This window comes from Ciconia boyciana, chromosome 24, assembly GCF_034638445.1.
Source record: "Ciconia boyciana chromosome 24, ASM3463844v1, whole genome shotgun sequence".
Lineage (NCBI taxonomy): Eukaryota > Metazoa > Chordata > Aves > Ciconiiformes > Ciconiidae > Ciconia > Ciconia boyciana.
In genome coordinates this window covers 1,073,237-1,092,163 of record NC_132957.1, presented here as the reverse complement: position 1 = coordinate 1,092,163, position 18,927 = coordinate 1,073,237, and the positions used below count along the sequence as shown (strand labels likewise).

Here is an 18,927-nt window from a genome sequence, read left to right as displayed (position 1 = left end):
CAGTGACCCCTTTGGGGAGCGGTGACTACCAAAGGGCTGCCTGGGCAGCTATTTTCTCCCCAGCTGAAAGCTCGGCTATTAATGGAGCTCTGGTCTGTGTCTACAGGCTGCACATGGCGTGAACCCGCCTACGTGATTTGTTAATGAGCCACATGCCGCTGACAGCCCTTGGGCAATTAGGGATTCATGATTTTTTCATCAGAAAATGTCTTTGTGTGTTCCCTGTTGCAGAATGTGCTCAATTTTTTTTTTTTTTTGGAAGAGGGGAGAAAGGGCAACATTTTCATCGCCCCGCTTGCCATGTTGCAGTAATCTGCTGGAGTGTGCTGGGTTACCGGAGCTGGCACCCTCTGGGAGGGCTTTGGCATCTCTGGAGCTGCGCCAGCACCGGGGCGGCACAGCGGGGCTGCTGAGGCTTGGCGAATCCAGCTGGGAAAAAAGCAGATGCCAGCTTGGGTGCTCGGGGCAGGAGCAGGAACCAACAGGGACATCTGCCTCCTCCTGACAGGTGGATTTGTCCCTGCCCAGGCCGGGTGACCCTGCTGTGGGTCTGGCCTTCTTGTCCCCATGGGCGCTCCTGCTCCCGGCAAGGCAGTGCTGCTCGCTGTCCCCCACCTCTCGCCCTGCTTGGGCATCCTCTTGTCACCCTGTCCCCAGCTGCACCCACCAGCAGCCACCTCCACATGGTAGCTAGTCACCCAGGCTTTGTCCCGGCTCTGCGGGGCTGGCTGGGCCACCGCAGGCATGCAGGGACAGCAGGGACCCGCAGGCAGCAGCACCCTTGGGCAGTGGGGACCCACAGATGGTTGGGAGCCATGGGCAACAGGGATCTACAGACCGTAACACCCATGGAGAGTGGCACCTACAGACTGTAGGGACTCACAGACAGTGACACCCATGGGCAGTGAGGACCCAGAGACAGTGGCACCCACAGAGAGTGGCACCCATGGGCCATGGGGACCCACGGGCAGCAGCACCCACAGACAGCTGTCACACCCACACCCACTGCCGGTGCTGTGGCCACAGGTTTGGATCGTTACCGGAGTTTCCCTGTAATGAGGGGAGGGGGGGCCTGTGCCGTGGGGCTATGGTGGCATGTGGGTGCTTGGAGTGCCCTGGGTGGGGGACCTGGGGTGCAGTAATCAGGGCCCAGGGTGCCCCAGGGTGCCCTGGATGAGGGCAGTTTTGGGGTGTCCTAGATAGGACAGGTCTTTGGGTGCCCTCGATGGGCTCTTGGGGTGTCCCAGGTAGGAGGGGAGTTTGGGTTGTCCTGGGCTGGGGGGGGCCCAGATAAGGCTTCTCAGGATGTTCCAAGTGGGGTCTTGGGGTGCCATTTATGGGGATTTTCGGGGTGTCCCGAATGGGGGTCTCGAGGTGCCCTGCACAGGGGGCCCGTGGGGTGCCCAAGCGGGCAGGGATCTTGGGGTGCCGCAGTGGGGGGGGAACCAGTCCCAGCACCCCCAGGAGCTCCTCTGGCGTGGGGAGGGGATGTGGGACGGAACGGGAGGGGGAGTGGGGCGGGGGCCCGTAACCCCTCCCCTCCCTCCCCTTCCCCTCCCCCTCCCCCTCCCCCTCCCCCTTCAATTAGCAGCAATTAGCGGCCATAAAGGGGCTGCGGGCAGCAGGGGGAGCGCTGGCAGCAGTGGGGGGTGCCATGGCTGCGGGGGACCTGTATGTGCAGGTGAGGGGTCTCACTCCGGGGTGCTGCAGGGGGAGCTGGAAGGGCTTCTCCGCCTGCAGCGGGGGGGCCCTGCCTGCGGGTCTGGGGTGCTTGTTGCAGACCCGGGGGGTCTTGTGCCTCCTGCAGGGGCTCAGCACCCCGGGTGGCTGCAGGTGCAGTGGCCTGGGTGTCCCCTGGGTCACATCCCCACTGGTGCCCGGCTTGGTGGCACCTCGTGGGGTGCAGGGTGCTTGGTGGTGCATCAGCTGTGGGTCTGGCTGTGGGCTGCCTGCCCTGTGTGGGTGCTGCTGTGGCTGCTGCACCCCGGCTTGGCTGCTCGTGGGGCTCCCTGACGTGCAGGGACCCGTGGCCTGGCAAGCGCAGCACCTCGCAGGGGTGCTGGTCACAGGTGAGAAGAAAGGTTTGGTGCTGCCTGGGCACCCATCTGTCCTGCTTCTTGCCCAGCTGGCCTGGCTGCTTTCATCCTCTGGATCCCAGCCCACATCCTCCTCCCTCTGCCTTGGTCCGGCTCTGCCTGTCGAGGATGCTTCTGCTGGGAGCAGGCAGCAGGACAGGCTCTTGCTTCTCTCTTTTGTTGCTGTATTTGAAAAAGGATTGCAGGGCAGACCCTGAACACGGTCCTTTCTCCCTGGAGGTACAACATTAGCCTGCGGGGCTGGAGGGTGCTGGTATTTCTGCAGAGGTCAGCGGCGCAGCATCGATCACGGCGGGGCGATTGAGGTGCCAACCCGGGCAAAGCAAGGAGGGTTTCCGTGCCTAAGGCCTCGTGGGTTGCCTTGTCCCACATCGGTGGCCAGGCTGGGACCGAAGCGGCCGCGCCACTGACGTAGCCGAGTCCCTCGTGGAGCCCCGGGGCGACCTTCCAGCCTTCGCGGCTTGTTCCCGCTCGAGTGCCAGCCCGGCGCTCCCCGGGAGCGGAGCCGGGCACGGCTGAGGGGGGGCCGGCTGTGCCAGCGGGGACGCTCTTCTGCCCAGCTGGGCCCTCGGCCTGAAACCCCTCCCCGCCTTGCCGGGACGCTGTACATCGTGCAATTTTCGCTCCCCCCAGCGGCTACTGCTCATAAAAGGTAATGGCTTCCTGAGCGGCCCCGGCAACCTGATCCCCTTCCTGCCCTCTGTATTTCCACCGCGAAGTCACAGTTCGGTCTTCTGATGACTCCTTGGATGTGAACCCAAAGTTCAGCCCCTTCCTTCCCCCTCCCCAGACTTCCAGCCTATTCAGTGCTTGTTTGATCAACTTTAATGATGCGTTAACACATGTGCTTTGCACACTGCAGACCTGGAAACATTTGCTGCAAGCCAAGTTCCCTGGAGTTGCAAAATCAGCAAAACCAGGATGGTTTTTCAGGCCCCGGTTTCTAGCAAGAGGCTGGCCCCAGCCCACTGAGGTGGGAGCGTGCTGTGTTAGAGCCCTGCTGCTGCTCTGCAATAGCTCCCGGAGTTTGTGGAAACAGGTACACGCTCCCATCTCAGCCTGAGAGTAAAGCTGCAACCATTAGATTTCCCCCCCTCCCCTTTTTAAGCTTGCAGTATGGCCTCAACTCTGCCTGCTCGGAGCAGCAGGAGGTACTGGCCTCCTGGAAGCAGCCCCTGTTCCCCGCAGTCTGCCAGAAGCTGCCGAGATGGTGTCTGACAGCTTGGCACAGAGCGGGGCCACGGGCACCCGTGCCAGGAGCAGGGGCAGCAGGAGCTGCGGTTCCCCGGCCTGGGAGCACAGGAGGTCACCCCGTGCCAGCTTGGGGCCAGGTATTCACCCTCCTGCCAGTTGATGGGGTGCCTGCAGCAGGGTTTTGAGGGTTTTTTGGCCCAGTTTTTACCTCTCTACCCCTGTGGTGTTGCACCGCTTTGCTCCTGCTGAGCGTGGGATCCTGCTCCCTGCAGGGTGGCTCCAAAGAGGCTTTTTCCAGGTGTGAGGGAGGTGTTAATGCTCGGGTCTGGGTGCAGAGCGAAGTCAGGGCTCACCATGCTGCAGAACTACTTCATCAGCACCTGCTGTCTGCAGAGGGCAAACTGAGGCTGGCAGCAGTCTCCAGCAGGCAGGGTGCTGGAGGCAGGGAGCACCAGTCCCATGGGTGCCAGCTGGTCCCTTGCACAAGGCTGCCTGCTGTGGCTGGCCCCACGGAGCTGCAAATATGGGGGGCAAAAAGGGCACGGGGTGATTTTTCTTATTGCTGTCCCTGTGCTCTGGCCTGTACCGAGGTCTGCAGAGCTGGTGACGGTGTCTGGATCTGCTCAGTAGTTAGCAAGGGATCTGTAGTGCACTTATCTGCTTTCAAGCCTGGTATCTCTGCCCAGCCAAACCATGCGGCTGCATCCCCAGCACGCTGGGTGTTCAGAAATGCCTGTACTCAAATCTTCTGTGTTTCCAGAAACCTTCCCTGTAGCAGCAGGTGTGATCGCATCCTTGGGGTGGGGCAGAGACAGCCCCCCATGCCGAGGGCAGGAGCGGTGCTGACCTTCCCGGGGTGGGCAGCAATGCTGGGGAGAAGCGGGGCTCCAGCAAAGGCACCTTCCTGCGCATCTGGAGAGCAGCTGGGTAGGACCCCTGCCTGCAGGAGCCAAAGGGCTGTGGGGCACCTAGCAGGGTGCTGGATCTCATGGCTTGCCCCACTAAGCGATGCTGAGCACCGCGCTGACTGTCCTAAGCGAGAACTGTGGGGAGGGCTGCGATGCTTGGTTCGGAGGCTGGTGGCCAGATGCTTTCCCTGTCTCTTGGCCGTGGCTTTCTGCAGGGGTCCCCTCCCTCCCGTGTCCCACAGGGTGCCCGGGTGTGGATCCCTGACTGTGTTGAAGTCTGGAGGGTGGCAGAAATAACCAGAGGCTACAAGGAAGGAGATGCCATTCTCCATCTCCAGCTGGAAGATGGCTCGGTAAGGCTCTAGCTGTGCAGCCCAGCAGGTCCCTCCTGTGCTTGCCATGTGGTTGGCCATCCCCAGATGGGAGATAGTTCATCTCTGCACCCCCAAACCAGCCTGGGCTCCTCAGCAGGGTGTGGAGAAGCTCAAACATTGCCTGGACGTGTCCCATCTGGTGTCTGAGCAGGAGCCCAGACCCCTGGGGCTGTGTCTGGCTCACCATGCCCTGTATCCCGACTGCCCCGTAAGCTGGTCCTCGCTGCCTCCTCCTGCCTGACTTCCCAAAAGGCCTCCAGCTCAGCTTGCTGTGCTGCCTGGGCCGTGATTCCTGGTGACTAACGGCCCAAGCATAGCCTGCAGACAGCATCCCTCCTGCTGTGTGCCACTCCCCACAGACCCATCCTGCCTTTGTGGGGCCGGCTGACCCCACTCAGCACTTGTCCTGCTCCGTCTCCATCCCCGCAGGCACTGGCCTACCCCATTGAGTTCCAGCTGCCGCCTCTCTGCAACCCCGACTGCCTCTCAGGCACCGATGACCTGGTGGCCCTGAGCTACCTGCACGAGCCAGCTGTGCTGCACTCGCTCCGCCGGCGGTTCCTGGAGGCCAATGCCATCTACACCTACTGCGGTGAGCCCTGTGCACCCCCTCCTGTGCCCCTTCCCCATGGTTCCCTGGGACAGGTGCCCCTCCTGCCCCTGCCCCTTGCACAGCCCTCTTCCTCCAGGTATCATCCTCGTTGCTGTCAACCCCTACAAGCCGTTGCCCATCTATGAGGAGGAGGTGATTTATGCCTACAGCGGCCACGAAATGGGGGGCATGGATCCCCACATCTTTGCTTTGGCAGAGGAGGCGTACAAGCAGATGGTGAGGTGAGAGCATCATGTGGGAGCATCCTTGGGGTTGCAATGGGGAAGGACTGAAGTCCTCTCTGGACCGTGGTGTGTCTGTGGAGACCAGTCCTGTTGGGTCACGGGCTGTCCCCAGCTCATGTCCCCCTCTGGCAGGTTTGGGAAGAACCAGTCCCTCATCATCAGTGGTGAGTCGGGTGCGGGGAAGACTGTGTCAGCCAAGTATGCCATGAGATACTTCACCGCTGTCGGGGGCTGCCTAGGCGACTCCAGCATGGAGGAGAAGGTGCTGGCCTCCAGCCCCATCATGGAGGTGGGTCCCCCTGGGTCCCTAGGCTCTGCAGGCAGATAGCTGGGGTGTTCCTGCAGGCTCTCCCCGTGCTCCTCGTGGCCTGTATCCTTGATGTGATGCTGTGTCTGTCCCCCCGCCCTGTAAAATGGGTGACAGGGACTGAACTTCTCCAGAGCACCTGGAGATCTGGGGCCACCTAAAACCTCCTGCCCTCCTTCCCCACCAGGCCTTTGGGAATGCAAAGACAACCAGGAATGACAACAGTAGCCGCTTTGGGAAGTACATTGAGATCGGCTTCAGCCAAATGCATGTCACAGGGGCCACCATCAAAACCTACCTGCTGGAGAAGTCCCGTGTCACCTTCCAGGTGGGTTTCTGGGGTGGCATGAGGACAGGGCTGAGTGGGAGGGTGCTCCTCCTGGGCATCCCCCAGGGAAGCAACCCCAGCGCTGCTGAGTTGAGCTGGGAGAGGGGAAGGTGTCCCTTGTCCCCAAATCTGGGGCTGCAGCACTGCTGCAGGGGAGCAGGGCGGCCCAAGGTGACCTGGCTTCTTAGTGATTTTCTTGCTCATCCACAGGCGAAAGCAGAGAGGAACTACCACATCTTCTACCAGCTCTGTGCCTCGGCCACCCTGCCCGAGCTCCAGGGCCTGGGTCTCCGTGAGTGCCTCCATGTTCCCCCCCACCACCACCACCACCACGAGCCCCATGGCACAGCTTGCTGCCAGCCTGTCCCCCTGTCCCGTGCCAGGCCTTCCTGCCCTCCCCAGCTGGGTGCTGGAGGAGGCTCTGCTGCTGATGGGCACCCTGGGGTGGGATAAGGGTGGTTGGGAGCCCTGTGGGGCAGGTTGTGCTGGTCCACAGCCTGACACATCTTGCCCACAGGTGGGGCAGAGTCCTTCCACTACACCTGCCAGGGCCAGTGCACCGCTGCTCAGAGCACCAACGATGCAGCCGACTTGGACAGCACGCGGCATGCCTTCTTGCTCCTGGGTACTGTTGTGGCTGGGCATGGGTGGGGAGAAGGTGGGCAGGGCTGGTCCCCAGGGCTGGTTGTCCCACTGCCCTCATCCTGATGCTGGTGTAGGAGTGCTGGTGCCAGACATCCCAGTGCTGGGGAGCCTGGCTATCTACTGGCTGTTCCCATCCCTCCAGTTTGTGTGATGCAGGTGGTCAGACTAGCATGGGGTGGGGGGAGCCTGGGGAGTCCCTCATGCCTGTGCTGTGCCTGCAGGTGTCCCTGAGGCTGACCAGCTGGAGCTATTCAGCATCCTGGCTGCCATCCTGCACCTGGGCAACATTGTGGTCAGAGGGAGGGACCGCCGTGGGGATGGCTGCTTTGTGGAGGTGGGCGAGAGCTTGCTGCCTGCATCCCAAACTGGCCCCTGAGCTGCGCTGGCTGCAGGAGCCACATCTGAGCAATACCGTGGTGACGGGGTCTGTCCCTTTGCAGCCTGCCGATGAGGCCTTAGGGCTGTTCTGTGCACTGCTGGGTGTCGAGGCATCGCAGGTGATGCGCTGGCTCTGCCACAGCAAGCTGGTCACTGCTGGTGAGACCTACCTGAAGCCCCTCTCCAGGCAGCAGGCGCTTGACTCCCGGGATGCCCTGGCCAAGCATATGTATGGGCAGGTCTTCAGGTGGATGGTGAGCAGGGTCAACCGTGCCCTGCGGTCACTGGAGGGCCACCATACCTCCATTGGCATCCTGGACATTTATGGGTAAGAGCAGCAACCCTCTCCTGGGCTGCCTGGACGAGCATGGTCCTGCTCCTGCATTGGCTGTGGGTCTGCAGCCGTCAACTGCTCCAGCTGGCACATGGGACAGTACCCGTCCCTGCACTGGGGCCAGTTGGGTGCCTGTGCCTGGAGCTCGTGGCTGCCTGGGGTGGCTCTGCCCAGCAGCTGCCTCAGGCAGGTCTCTGCTGCCCACAGGTTTGAGATGTTTGAGCTCAACAGCTTTGAGCAGTTCTGCATCAACTATGCCAATGAGAAACTGCAACAGCTCTTCAATCTGGTGAGTGTCACCCAGATGTGTCTCCTTGCTGGGAGGTAGCAAGGGTGAGCCCTGCACTGTTGCTTTTGGTGCTCTCTGCCTTGAATGTGCCTGGTGCTTCAGTCCCTGCAAACATGGGGCTCTGGAAGGCTGCTGGAGCTGGGTATGGTCCCTTCCTTTCTCCCAAAGTGCTCCTACTCCAGGAGAAGGGCTGCTCAGGTGTCTTGTGGAAACCAAGCCACTGCCTGCAGCCTGCCTGGTGGCTGGCCACCTTTGTCCCCTCCTGGCTCAGTCTGCTCTGCTCTCCCTGCCCTCCAGCATGTCTTCAAGCTGGAGCAGGAGGAGTATGTGACTGAGGAGATCCCTTGGGTCTTCGTTGACTTCTGTGACAACCAACCATGCATTGAGCTCATCGAGGGCCGGCTTGGCATCCTGGACCTGTTGAATGAAGAGTGCAAGGTGGGCAAGGGGTGCTGGGAGCAGGCTGCCATGGCTACCCAGAGCCCCCCCGCTGCCCCTTCTGACCCATTTGCCTTTCAGATGCCCCAAGGCAGTGATGGGAGCTGGGCCCAGAAGCTTTACCAGACCCATGTCAGCAGCTCCCACTTCCAGAAGCCCAAGAGGCCCATGGATGCTTTTGTTGTCTGCCACTTTGCTGGCAAGGTAGGGAAAGCCGTGGCAGTACAGCCCTGGGCGGGGAGGGCTGGGCAGTGGCTCTGCACCAGTGGGCACCCAGCCTGCCCCGAGTGGCCGTGGCAGCTGCCTGCACCCTCCCAGGCTGGGAAGCGGATCCTGCTGGCTCTGCTGCTGCTAAGTGCTGGGCTGCAACTCTTTGAGGGTAAAAATATGGAAACTCTGCCTGCAATGGTTCCCATCGGTAGCCTTGCAGTAGGGCAGGAGCTAGGCAGTGTGGCCACCACCAGCTCCGATTCCTCCAAGGACTTCCAAAAGCCTTGGAACTGTGTCCAAGCAGAGCCCTGCACCAAACTGGTCTGGGAAGCTGGAGGCTAGTGCTGGTGCTTGCCTTGTCTCCTGCCAGGTGGAATACCAGTGTGATGGGTTTGTGGAGAAGAACAGGGATGCTGTCCCTGAGGAGCTGGTGGGGCTGCTGCGAGCCAGCAAGGTGAGAGCTACTCTGAGCAGGGGCTGTGTAGGGCAGAGCCTGGCTGGCTTGTGGCCCTGGGAGCCTGGGGCTGGGAAGGACTGATGGTGTAGGGGGTATAAGCCGTGCAGGGTAAACTCCTGTCTGCTTGCCGGCACAGCCCCATGCAGTGCTGGCCATGGTCAGGGTGCCCTGAAATGTGGGTGCTCCCCACCCTGTTCCCCTGCCTTGGGCTTCCCCATCTTGGGGGACACCTTGGCTCTGCTGAGAGGGCTGGAGGGTCCTGCTGCTTCCAGGTCTCTAATGCTGTCACTTCTTCTCCTTTTCCACCCTGCGTGGCCCTGGCAGAAGGTAAGGGACATCTTGGAGGGCTCTTCAGCACACCTGGGAAGGTGCCTGTGGCTTGCACTTGGTTTTTCCTGGGGGAAACAGCAGGCAGGGGCACAGCTGGATCTGGCACATCTGTGCTGTTGCAGGGCAGAGGACCATGCACTGGGCTGGCCTCTGTGGAGCCTGTGGTCTTTTGGGGCTGTGTCTCCTGGTGGTGATGGCTCTCTGGGTATTGGGTGATGCTTGCTGCAAGGTCTGCCTGGCTCTCACAGCTCTGCTCTGTGCAGTCTGCCCTGCTCGCTGAGCTCTTCCTGGAGGAAGGGGATGGCCCCATGTCCCTGCAGTCCCGCAGGTCCAGTGGGCCCAGGGTGGCTGGTCGCCCCAGCCGCAGATCACTGCCCAGTAGCCAAAAGAGCAAGAAGTCCATCTCCAGCCAGGTATGGGGTGGAGGGGGAAATGTGCTGGCCCTGGACTACTGGGGCTGGGGTAGCCCCAAGGGGACCCATGTGTGTCCTGGCCTGGGGAACCCCCCAAGCCCCAGGCTGTTCCTGCTGGCCCTGACCACGCTTTACTTGTCCTCTGCAGTTCAAAGCCTCTCTGAACCGGCTGATGGAGACGCTGGGAAGCACCACAGCGCACTACATCCGCTGTATCAAACCCAACGATGGCAAGCAGCCCTTTGTGTGAGTGCCTGGCCAGGGAGGCTGGAGGGGATGGGGCTGGGACCCCTGTGGGGCACTGCTGTCCCTCCAGTTTGTGTCCCTCTTGCCCTGGCCCTGCATAGCTTGGAGCGTGCCAAGCTGGCTGGGACCCATTCTAGATCAGCCGCTCTTTGCCCCAGGTTTGACTGCAGGCGAGTAGTGGAGCAGCTACGAGCCTGTGGGGTCCTGGAGACCATCCGGATCAGTGCCTCAGGCTACCCCTCCAGGTACCCCCCTGCTTCAGCAGCACCCTGGGTGCTCGCCCTCTCTCCAGGCACAGCACCTCTGACCCCCCCTCTGTCCCCCACAGGTGGACATACCAGGAGTTCTTAGAGAGGTACAGGGCTCTGGTGAGCAGAGAGGAGCTGATGGGCACCGATAAGAAGCAGATCTGCAGCCTTGCCCTTGAGAGACTGCTCCAAGTAAGGGTCCTGCTGGGGGGGGTGCAGCTGTGGTACCACAGTATCACTTGCAGATGCTTCTCCCCATGTGTGAGTGCCCAATGGGGTACAGAGATGGGTGAGCTGGGAGATGGGGAGGAACTCCAGGGAGGTTGGATGGGGAGATCAGTGGCATGAGGAGCATCACTTTTGGGGGAGCCTGGCTGGGGTATGCTTTGTCCCTGGCATGGACTCCACCCTTGTACACAGGACCCCAGCAAGTACCAGTGTGGGAAGAGCAAGGTGTTTTTCCGGGCTGGCCAGGTGGCTTACCTGGAGGAGCTGCGGTACCGGCGGCTGAGGGCAGCCTGCACCCTGCTGCAGAGGCACCTGCGGGGCTGGCTGGCACGGAGGCACTTTGGACAGGCACGTGCCGCAGCAGTCTGCCTGCAGCGCCATGCCCGGGGCATGTTGGCCCGGAGGTGAGTGGGGGACGGGGCTTGGAGGGAGCTGCAATGAGCTGAGACAGAGCTCAGCCTTGGGGTGAGCTAGCAGGTGTAGTGGCTCTGGGCTGGGCGTTGACCTGGGTGTCCCTGTGGTATGGGCTGGGCTGCAGGCTTGGCCCCCCCGCCCCCCGCCCAGCTCTCTGCCCTCCCTGCAGGCTTGGCCCCCCCGCCCCCCGCCCAGCTCTCTGCCCTCCCTGCAGGTTCGCCAGGACGCTGCGAAGGACCAGGGCTGCTGTGATGCTGCAGAAGACCCTGAGGACGGTTCTGGCCAGGCGCTCCTACCTACGCGTGCGCCAGGCTGTCATCACCATCCAAGCCTTTGCCCGGGGCATGTTTGCCCGGCGTCTTTACCAACAGGTAGGAGCCTGGCAGGGCAGTGGGTGTCCCATCCCACCTGGGGGGCTGTGCTGCTGGCAGTGCCGCTGCCTCATCTCTCCATCCACAGATGGTGTGGCACCAGAAAGCCGTGGTGATCCAGGCTGCTGTCAGGGGCTGGCTGGCGCGGACCCACTATGCCCGTCTGCGTGGGGCTGTCGTCTACCTGCAGTGCTGCTACCGCCGGGTGCGGGCATGCCGGGAGCTGCGGCGGCTGCGTGTCGAGGCACGCTCAGTTGAGCACTACAAGCAGCTGCACAGGGGTATGGAGATCAAGGTGATACAGCTGCAGTGCAGGCTGGATGAGCAGGTGGGTGCTGGCTTCAGCCCTTGGTGGGTCCCAGGGTGTGGGGGCAGCTGCTTTTTGCTGACCACTTCTTAGCGGTCTCTGTGCAGCGAAAACCGTGCCTGCCCTTGTCTTCAGTCCTCTCCCAGCTGTGGGGCAGGAGCTGACCCTGCCTGATGTGTCCCCAGGCAGGAGTTGTGCATCTGGATCTTATTCCTGGGTTTTCAATGCTCCCTATGGATGTGGGGCTGGTGGCCCTGGGGATGGGCTGGGCACTCTCCTGGGTGCTTGGTTGGGTGCAGCCAACCAGTGTCATGTGCTGGGAGCAGTTTCGGCACGGTGTGTCTCCCAACACGCTCCTGCCGGCAGCATCTGCTGTCACCGTGTGGGTGAGTGTCTCTGCTTTGGCTGTCACCACTCCATTTCTGGGGGTGTCTGTGGAGGGGGAGGGAGGGCTCCCATGGTGTGATCCTGTCTCTGGGGGTTGGGGGAAGCAGGGCTGGAAAATCCTGCTGTTGGGGCTGGCCAGGGGGTGGGTAATGGGCTGTGAAGCCATGGCAAAGCTCAGGCATGGCTCCCCATGGGATGGCATGTCACGGAGAGCTGATCTCCCAGGCCTGAGCTCTGTTTGAGGTGATACTGGAGGCTCAGGGCTCCAGACAGATGGGTGGAAAATGGGGTGTCCAGGTTCATTGCAGAGGGCAGCCTGAGTCTGCATGGTCTCTCATTGATGGGAGACATGTGGGGATGTGCCCTTGTTCCCGGCCACCTGCCTGACATGCTCTGCCTGTTGGCCCAAGGCCCAGGAGAAGCAGCGGCTGATGGAGCAGCTCTCAGGGCTGAACGCTGCCCATGCTGAGGAGGTGCAGCGCCTGCGGGCCGAGATGCAGCGGCTGCGGGAGGATGTGGCCCGTGACACCCAGGTCCAGCAGCTGCAGGAGCGGCTGGCCGAGCTGGAGAGGCACAGCGTGAAGAGCTGCCTGGGCCAGGAGGTCGAGGAGCTCAGGCAGGTCTGTCTGTCCAGGGGATGCTCTTGCTCTGCTGGGGCTCCACGGGGCTCTCCAGGGACCTGGCAGCATGCTGTGCTTCCTGCCGTGGGGTGGTCCCCGGAGAAGACCTCTGGCAGGCAGGGCTGGCCCTGGGCAGGGCTCTGGCTGTACCTGCCCCTCTGCCTTCCCACAGCGCTTGGCAGAGGCGGAAGCCATGAAGCTGCAGCTGGGGGAGGAGAGGGATGCCCTGATCCAGCGCATGTTGGAGCAGTCGCAGGATCTGGAAGGTAAAAGGGGTCCTTCGAACCCCTCATCCCATTCCCCTGGGTATGGGCTGGTCCTGCAGGCTTGGTGTGTTCCTGCCTGTCCCCTTGCAGTAGGGTCCTAGCTTTTCCTGTCCCCACTCCCTGCTGTGTCTGTCCCCACAGAGCAGCACCAGCGTGCGGCACGGGAGAGCCAGGGGCTGCTGCAGGAGCTGGAGGAGGAGCGGGCCCGCTACCAGAGCCTGGTGCAGGAGTACACCCGCCTGGAGCAGGGCTATGAGAACCTGCGGGATGAGGTGGCCTTCCACAGGGTGAGGGGCTGGCAGGGACCAGGGAGGCTCAGGGCAACCCCTCCCTCTGCTCCCTGTGGGGAGTGGGCAGTGCTGGAGGGCACCCTCACCCTCTGCGGGAGAAGCGGGCTCCCCAGCTCAAGTGCTGGGGGATCCCCAAGCCAAGGCATCCTCCTGAGGCTACTGCTGCTCTGCCCCAGCTGATGTGCCAGCAGGCGCTTGGGGTGCGGAGGAACAACCTTGTCCTTCTCTCCCCACTCAGCAAAGCACCTTGAGGCGGTCCCCTTCATCAGAGAGCTTCTTGGGCTCCGAGAGCAGCTACTTGTCCTCCATGTCCACAGCTCCCTCACGAGATGGCTCCGACCAGCAGGCTGAGGCTAGTGGTGACACTGGTGGGGACAGCAGGGTGGGGGTGACAAGTGGACTGTCCCTTCCCCTGGCTACGGGGACAGTGCTGCCCTGGGGCTCCTGGCTGGGAGCTGGTCCCATCGGGGAGGGGTGTCTGCAGGTGTTCCGGCACTGGTGCCCAGCACTGGCTGCTGTGCCAAACCCTGTCTCTGCACCCAGGGGCTGGAGGAGCGCTGGCAGCCAGTGCCAGAGGGGCCACAGCCCAGCGGTGAGGCGGCGCTGAATGGCGGTGTGGGCCAGGATTCCTTTGAGAAGGCGTACCTTCTCCTCCTGGGGCAGCTCAACACCGTCAGTGAGGAGCTGGCCCGGACCCGGGAGGAGCTGCGGAGGGCCAAGGCCCCCGTGGAGCCGGAGGAGAGGAAACCGTTGGACTTCCTCAAGCGCAGGGTGAGCCCCTGCCCCACTGCCGTGAGCAGGGCCAGATCCGGGCTGGCAGGGCTGGCCTCAGCCTGCTCTCCCTCCCTGCAGAACATAGCTGAGATGCTGGGGCTGGGCAGGAGCCCAGAGAAGGTGGCAGTGGATGATGACTTGAAGCATGCATATGATGCAGTGCAGGTTGCCAACAGGTGAGTGTGGTCCCAGGGAGATGGTCCCCAGCTGAGGCTCATTTCCCCAAATGAGCTGCTGGATCCATGCTGCTGGTGGGGCTTTCCCTGGTGTTTTAGCCAGCCATGGCTTGGGTTGCACCTGCCTGGCCTCTGTGGTGCAGGGCAGCTGCAAATCCCCTTTGAAGCAGCCACCTCCTCGCATACCCTTAGCACCGTAACCCTAGCTGGGCTGGGAGAGCAAGGGCAGCCTGCCCCTCACTGCCCGGCTGGGTGGGGGGTGGCCCTGGCTCTCCTTCCCTTCTCTCCAGCACACCTAGCTGTGTCTGTCCTGGGGGACTGGAGCATCCCACCTTGCTCTGAGCACAGGCACACCCACTGCGTGAGCAGACTGGATGCCCTGGGCTCAACAGGAGCCTCCTAAGAGGGCAGGGCTGGTGCAGCCTGTTCCTGGGCTGTGCTGTGTGTGCTCGAGGCTGAGTGTGGCCGGAGGGGAGATGATGCTCTGTTAGCACAGCTGGGTCCGTGCTGCCCCCAGGGTGCCTGGGCAGGGGGAGAGTTCCCAGCTCTGAGGCTTCAGGGGAGAAATACCTCCTCAGCAGCCTCCCCAAGGGATGGGGTGTGGCAGCTGAAGGAGGCTGGTGCCTCAGTTTCCCTGGGTGCATGTGTGCAGGCTGCTGGCGAGTCAGCTGCGGGAGGAGAAGCAGCAGCATGAGGAGGAGGTAGAAGGGCTGCACCTCGACATCTGCTCCCTCAAGCAGCTGAGCCAGCAGCAGGCAGCCCTCATCCAGGACCTGCAGCGGCACCAGGGGCAGGAGGGGCTGCAGCACCATGTCCTGCGGCTCAAGGAGGAGAACTGGGTAAGGGATGGGGGTGGGTGGGCAGGACGGGGCGTGGGGCTGGCTTCCACCCCCTTGCCCCATGGTGAGCTGCAGCAGCCCCTTAGGGAGCAATGTAGGGGACCCTGCTGCATCCCCTGACTCTGCTCCGCTCGGTGGGTGCTGGTGGGGGTGTCCAGCTGAGAAAGGCTGGCTGAGCCCTACCAGGGCTGTCCTTGTCCAGGAGCTGGCCCAGAAGCTGGAGAAGCAGGAGAGGACCGCACTGAAGCTCCAGAAGCAGTTGAGAGCCTATGCGAAGCAGATCCAGGAGCTCACGGGCAAGTGCCTGCCTGGGAGGGAGGCATGGGGCTGGCTGGAGGGTCACCAGCCTGGTTGGAGGCTTGGGCATTGCCCAGCCTCAACATGAGGAGCAGAGTCTCCCTGAAAGAGAGATGCTGGGGAGCATCTGCTTGGACTGAGCTGAGGGGACCTCATCTGGGTCCCACAGCCCAGGACACAGCAGGATGTGACCTGTGCTCCTCTCCCCCAGTGAAGAGAGAGGCTACTGGGTCAGCGCAGGAGATGTCAGCGTCTGCTGTGGTCCCGTCCCGGTCCCCCGTGGTCCCATCCCTGGCTGGGCTGTCCCAGGCCATGCTAGCATGGAAGATGGAGGACAAAGGGCGCATTATCAAGGCCATCGTCACAGGTAGGGTTTGGAGAGATGGGGACTGCTTACCCCAGCTTGGTCCCTGCTTGGGTTTCTTGCCAACCTCTGTGTGAGCTCATCCTTTCAGTGTTGCTGGGGCAGCATCCTGCCTGGCTCAGGACCAGCTTTCCATAGCTGCCTGGATCCCAACTGTCCTGTTCTCCCCTGCAGACTACAAACCACAGAGCAACCCTGGGGCGCTCCCAGATCTGCCAGCCTACATCCTCTTCCTGTGCTTCCGGCATGCGGACCACTGCTGTGACGAGCCGCGGGCCCGCTCGCTCCTGGATGCAGCCATTGATGCCATCAAAAGGGTCATGAAGGTGCTGGGCTTGGGGGTGTGGGTTGGGCTGAGGAGCAGGACCTTCACTGGCCAAGGTGGGGGTGGCACTGGGGCAGCAGCCTGGCCCCAGGGCACAGCATGTGCCTGACTGCAGTGTCCAGCCTGAGCATCTCCTGGGGTGAGGGGCGCCCCAGGCGCTGCAGGGCTCCTTGTGAGCGGGTCCCACAGCTCTGCACCCCCGTGGCCCTCATCAGGCTGCAGCTAGCTCTGTGTGGCTCCCGGAGCTACTGTGGGCCACGAGGGCTTGCTGCTGTCACTGCCAGAGCCCTGCTGAGCCCAGTGCTGTCTGTTCCCTCCTGCAGAAGCACAGTGATGACTTTGACGTGGTGGCACTCTGGCTTGGCAACACCTGCCGGCTCCTGAACTGCCTGCGCCAGTACAGCCAGGATGAGGTAGGGCTGGGCTGCAGGGGGTCTGCCACCTCCCTGGGAAGGGGGGGAGCTTAGTGGGGACAGGGTTTGTCCCCACCTGGGCCTGCATCCTCTTTGCCCCCAACCCAGGTAGGCAGGGATGTGTCTGGCTGACACTGCTCCACACTTGCTCGGGCACCCAGCTGTGTGCCCTGGTACTGCTGGCTCTGACCCAGCCTGTGCCCGCAGAGCTACTGGCAGGGGAACACGGCACGGCAGAATGAGCATCGCCTGCAGAATGTGGACCCCCAGAGCTCCTGCCACAGCCTGGGTGCCCTGGCTGTCCAGCTCTACCAGCAGCTCATCCGCACTGCTGAGAAGGACCTCAAACCCATGATTGGTATGGCCTGGGCTTGGGGGGCTTGCAGGGCGCTCATGGGGTGCTGGTTCAGGGGGGGAGTGCTGTGCTCAGCTGTGTGAACTGCCTGCTCCGTTACAGAGGCTGTACCCAGAGGGGGAAGGTAGGCTGTGAATTGGGGGCCCCCTTCTGTGAGGGACCATCTGCTCCTTGAGCCTCCTGGCTTGGAGGAGGCTGCTGGGGAGCTAAAGTGGGCTCAGCACCCTGGGGACCTTGGCCTGCATCCATGGGGAGCTCTATTCCCCCATGCCCCGCTTTGCAGCCTCATAGAGCAGGGCCACCCTGGAGGTGTCATCGGCCCCTGCATCCCCAACTGGGACACAGAGCCAAGGAGCAGCGTACTGGCTCCTTGAGGCACAACGCAGGGTCTCTGCCTCGTTACGATGAGCCTTTTCTACCCTTTAGTTGCTGCAATGCTGGAGAGTGAGCCCATACAGGGCTTGTCCTCCTCCTGCCCTCCTGGCCACCGCCGGTCCTTGGCAGCCCCTGCCCACACCCTGCCTGAGCTGCTGCAGCAGCTGGGCTCCTTCCGTGCAGCGCTGGACCGCCATGGGCTGGCCCCCAGCGTGGGGCACCAGGCCCTGCGCCAGCTCCTCTTTCTCGTCAGCGGCACCACCCTCAACTACCTGCTGCTGCGAAAGGACACGTGCTCCTGGAGCCGCGGCATCCAGCTGAGGTCAGTCCCCGTGCAGGATGGGTGTATCTGGGGGAGCTGGGGCATGGCCCGTGCCCCCCAACCTGGTCTCCCTGGCAGGTACAACATCAGCCAGCTGGAGCAGTGGCTGCGGGCAGAGGGGCTGCAGCAGAGTGGGGCCTGTGAGGTGCTGGAGCCCCTGGTCCAGGCTGCCCAGCTGCTGCAGGTGAAGAAGGTGACAGAGGAGGATGCTGGAGCTCTCTGCAGCCTGTGCACGGTGCTGTCACCCCAGCAGGTACTGGGGGGTTGGGGCTCGCTGCCTGCTGGGCACTTGTCGTATCCCTGAGCGCACCAGGGATGCACCGGCGCTGGGGTGGGGACCACGCCATACTCAGAAGTGTCTGGATGTGCCCAGCCTTTCCCTGTTCATGGTCCCCACCATCTCCTCCAGGTTGTGAAGATCCTCCGGGCTTACACCCCGGCTGTCGGGCTGGAGGAGCGCATCAGCCCCAGCTTTATCAGCAGTGTTGAGGTAAGCGGGACATGGGGGCCAGTGCTGGGGGGTGGGGGCTGTCCTGCATGGGCCCCCCCAGTGGGGCAGCCCTGGGTGCAAGCACTGTGTCCCCGCAGAAGCAGCTGCTGGACCAGCATGGAAGGGGACCCAGCCAGCTCCTGGTGGACACCAGCCACCTCTTCCCTGTGCACCTGCCCTTCACTGCCTCCCCCCTGCACCTGGATGAGCTCCGCATCCCTGATGCCCTCGACCTGGCCTTCCTCGTCCGCCTCTGAGCCCAGGTCTGGCCCTGGGCCACTGCCAGTGCCCCATCGAGGGGTGTCTGAACCCCCTGAGGTGTGGGAAGCCCATGAAGCGCTTTGTATGTGTGCCGTTCTTCTGGGAAGTTGTTTATTTATTGAAACTGAGGTGCCTTGTTTGTGGCACAGCCAGGGCCCATGGCAGTCCTGTGCTGGGGGTTTTGGCCACTTTTTAATGCTCTGAAGTTAATAAAAGTCTTTGCAGATAACTTTGGAGTCTGAGGCTGTCTGGGGTGGGTGCGCTGTTTGCAGAGAGGTGGGAGGGAGCTCAAGGACCATCCCTGGGGCTTTTCATGAATTATGGAATGGTTTGGGTTGGAGAGTACTTAAAAAGCTCATCTAGTTCCAACCCCCTGCAATGGGAAAGGAGATGTCTCACTAGATAATGCTGTTCAAAGCCCCATCCAACCTGCTTTTAAATGCTTCCAAGATGGGGTTCCACAGGTTCTCTGGGCAACCTGTTTCAGAGTCACTTACACCTTTACTGTAAGACATATCTTAAGTCCAATCTAAATCTGAAGTCCCATCTAATCTACTCTCTTTCAGTTTGCCCCAGAACAGCAGCTGGGCCCACAGAGGGCCCTGGGGCTCTTCAGAGGGTAGCAGGGTCCTGGATGGGCTCTGGCAAAGCACTGATGAGTTATTCTACAGGCAATTGGGAAAAATCTGTGGATCAGTAGCCCTTGTCCAGAGGAAAAAAGAACTGTACAATCTCTGGAAGTGAGGTCAGGCTTCGCAGGAAGATGACAGAGCCGTGGTGCGTATATGCAGGCAGGAGACACGAAAGGCCAGAGCTCAATTAGTGTTGAAACTGGCCAGTGCTGCGTCAGGCACCAAGAAGGGTTTTTGAAGCACGTTCATAGCAAGAGAAAAGGTCTAAAGAAAAAACTGCAGTGATGCTTGGTGAAGATGGTCACCTGACTGACAGGGATGGAGAAAATGTGGAGGCATTCAATGCTTTTTTTTTTTCTCTGAAGTCTTTAATAATTCTAATAGATCCT

At 61.9% G+C, this 18,927-nt stretch overlaps 1 protein-coding gene across 1 annotated transcript; it reads left to right on the top strand.

Moving 5' to 3' along the window:
• Window positions 1-1,654: 1,654 nt before the first annotated feature.
• LOC140643708 (unconventional myosin-Vb-like) lies at window positions 1,655-17,902 on the top strand. Its single transcript, XM_072845871.1, has 36 exons — window positions 1,655-1,681; window positions 4,441-4,551; window positions 5,002-5,164; window positions 5,262-5,406; window positions 5,542-5,698; window positions 5,904-6,044; window positions 6,255-6,336; window positions 6,562-6,669; window positions 6,911-7,023; window positions 7,130-7,395; window positions 7,609-7,690; window positions 7,988-8,128; window positions 8,210-8,332; window positions 8,709-8,792; window positions 9,389-9,538; window positions 9,687-9,784; window positions 9,943-10,029; window positions 10,113-10,224; window positions 10,453-10,664; window positions 10,889-11,045; window positions 11,134-11,373; window positions 12,150-12,359; window positions 12,532-12,625; window positions 12,767-12,912; window positions 13,459-13,686; window positions 13,768-13,865; window positions 14,518-14,704; window positions 14,907-15,000; window positions 15,213-15,368; window positions 15,540-15,691; window positions 16,014-16,103; window positions 16,311-16,461; window positions 16,885-17,155; window positions 17,234-17,408; window positions 17,565-17,645; window positions 17,747-17,902. Exons 1-36 carry the CDS (start codon window positions 1,655-1,657, stop codon window positions 17,900-17,902), a joined length of 5,088 nt encoding a protein of 1,695 aa, XP_072701972.1.
• The last annotated feature ends 1,025 nt before the right edge of the window (window positions 17,903-18,927 follow it).

Bases quoted from the DNA above. Each gene is read 5' to 3' on its own strand.
- LOC140643708 (XM_072845871.1), top strand. From the start codon at position 1,655: ATGGCTGCGGGGGACCTGTATGTGCAG. The intron at 6,670-6,910 runs GTACTGTTGTGG...CTGTGCCTGCAG, and splicing joins GCATGCCTTCTTGCTCCTGG to GTGTCCCTGAGGCTGACCAG. The intron at 17,156-17,233 runs GTCAGTCCCCGT...TCTCCCTGGCAG, and splicing joins AGCCGCGGCATCCAGCTGAG to GTACAACATCAGCCAGCTGG.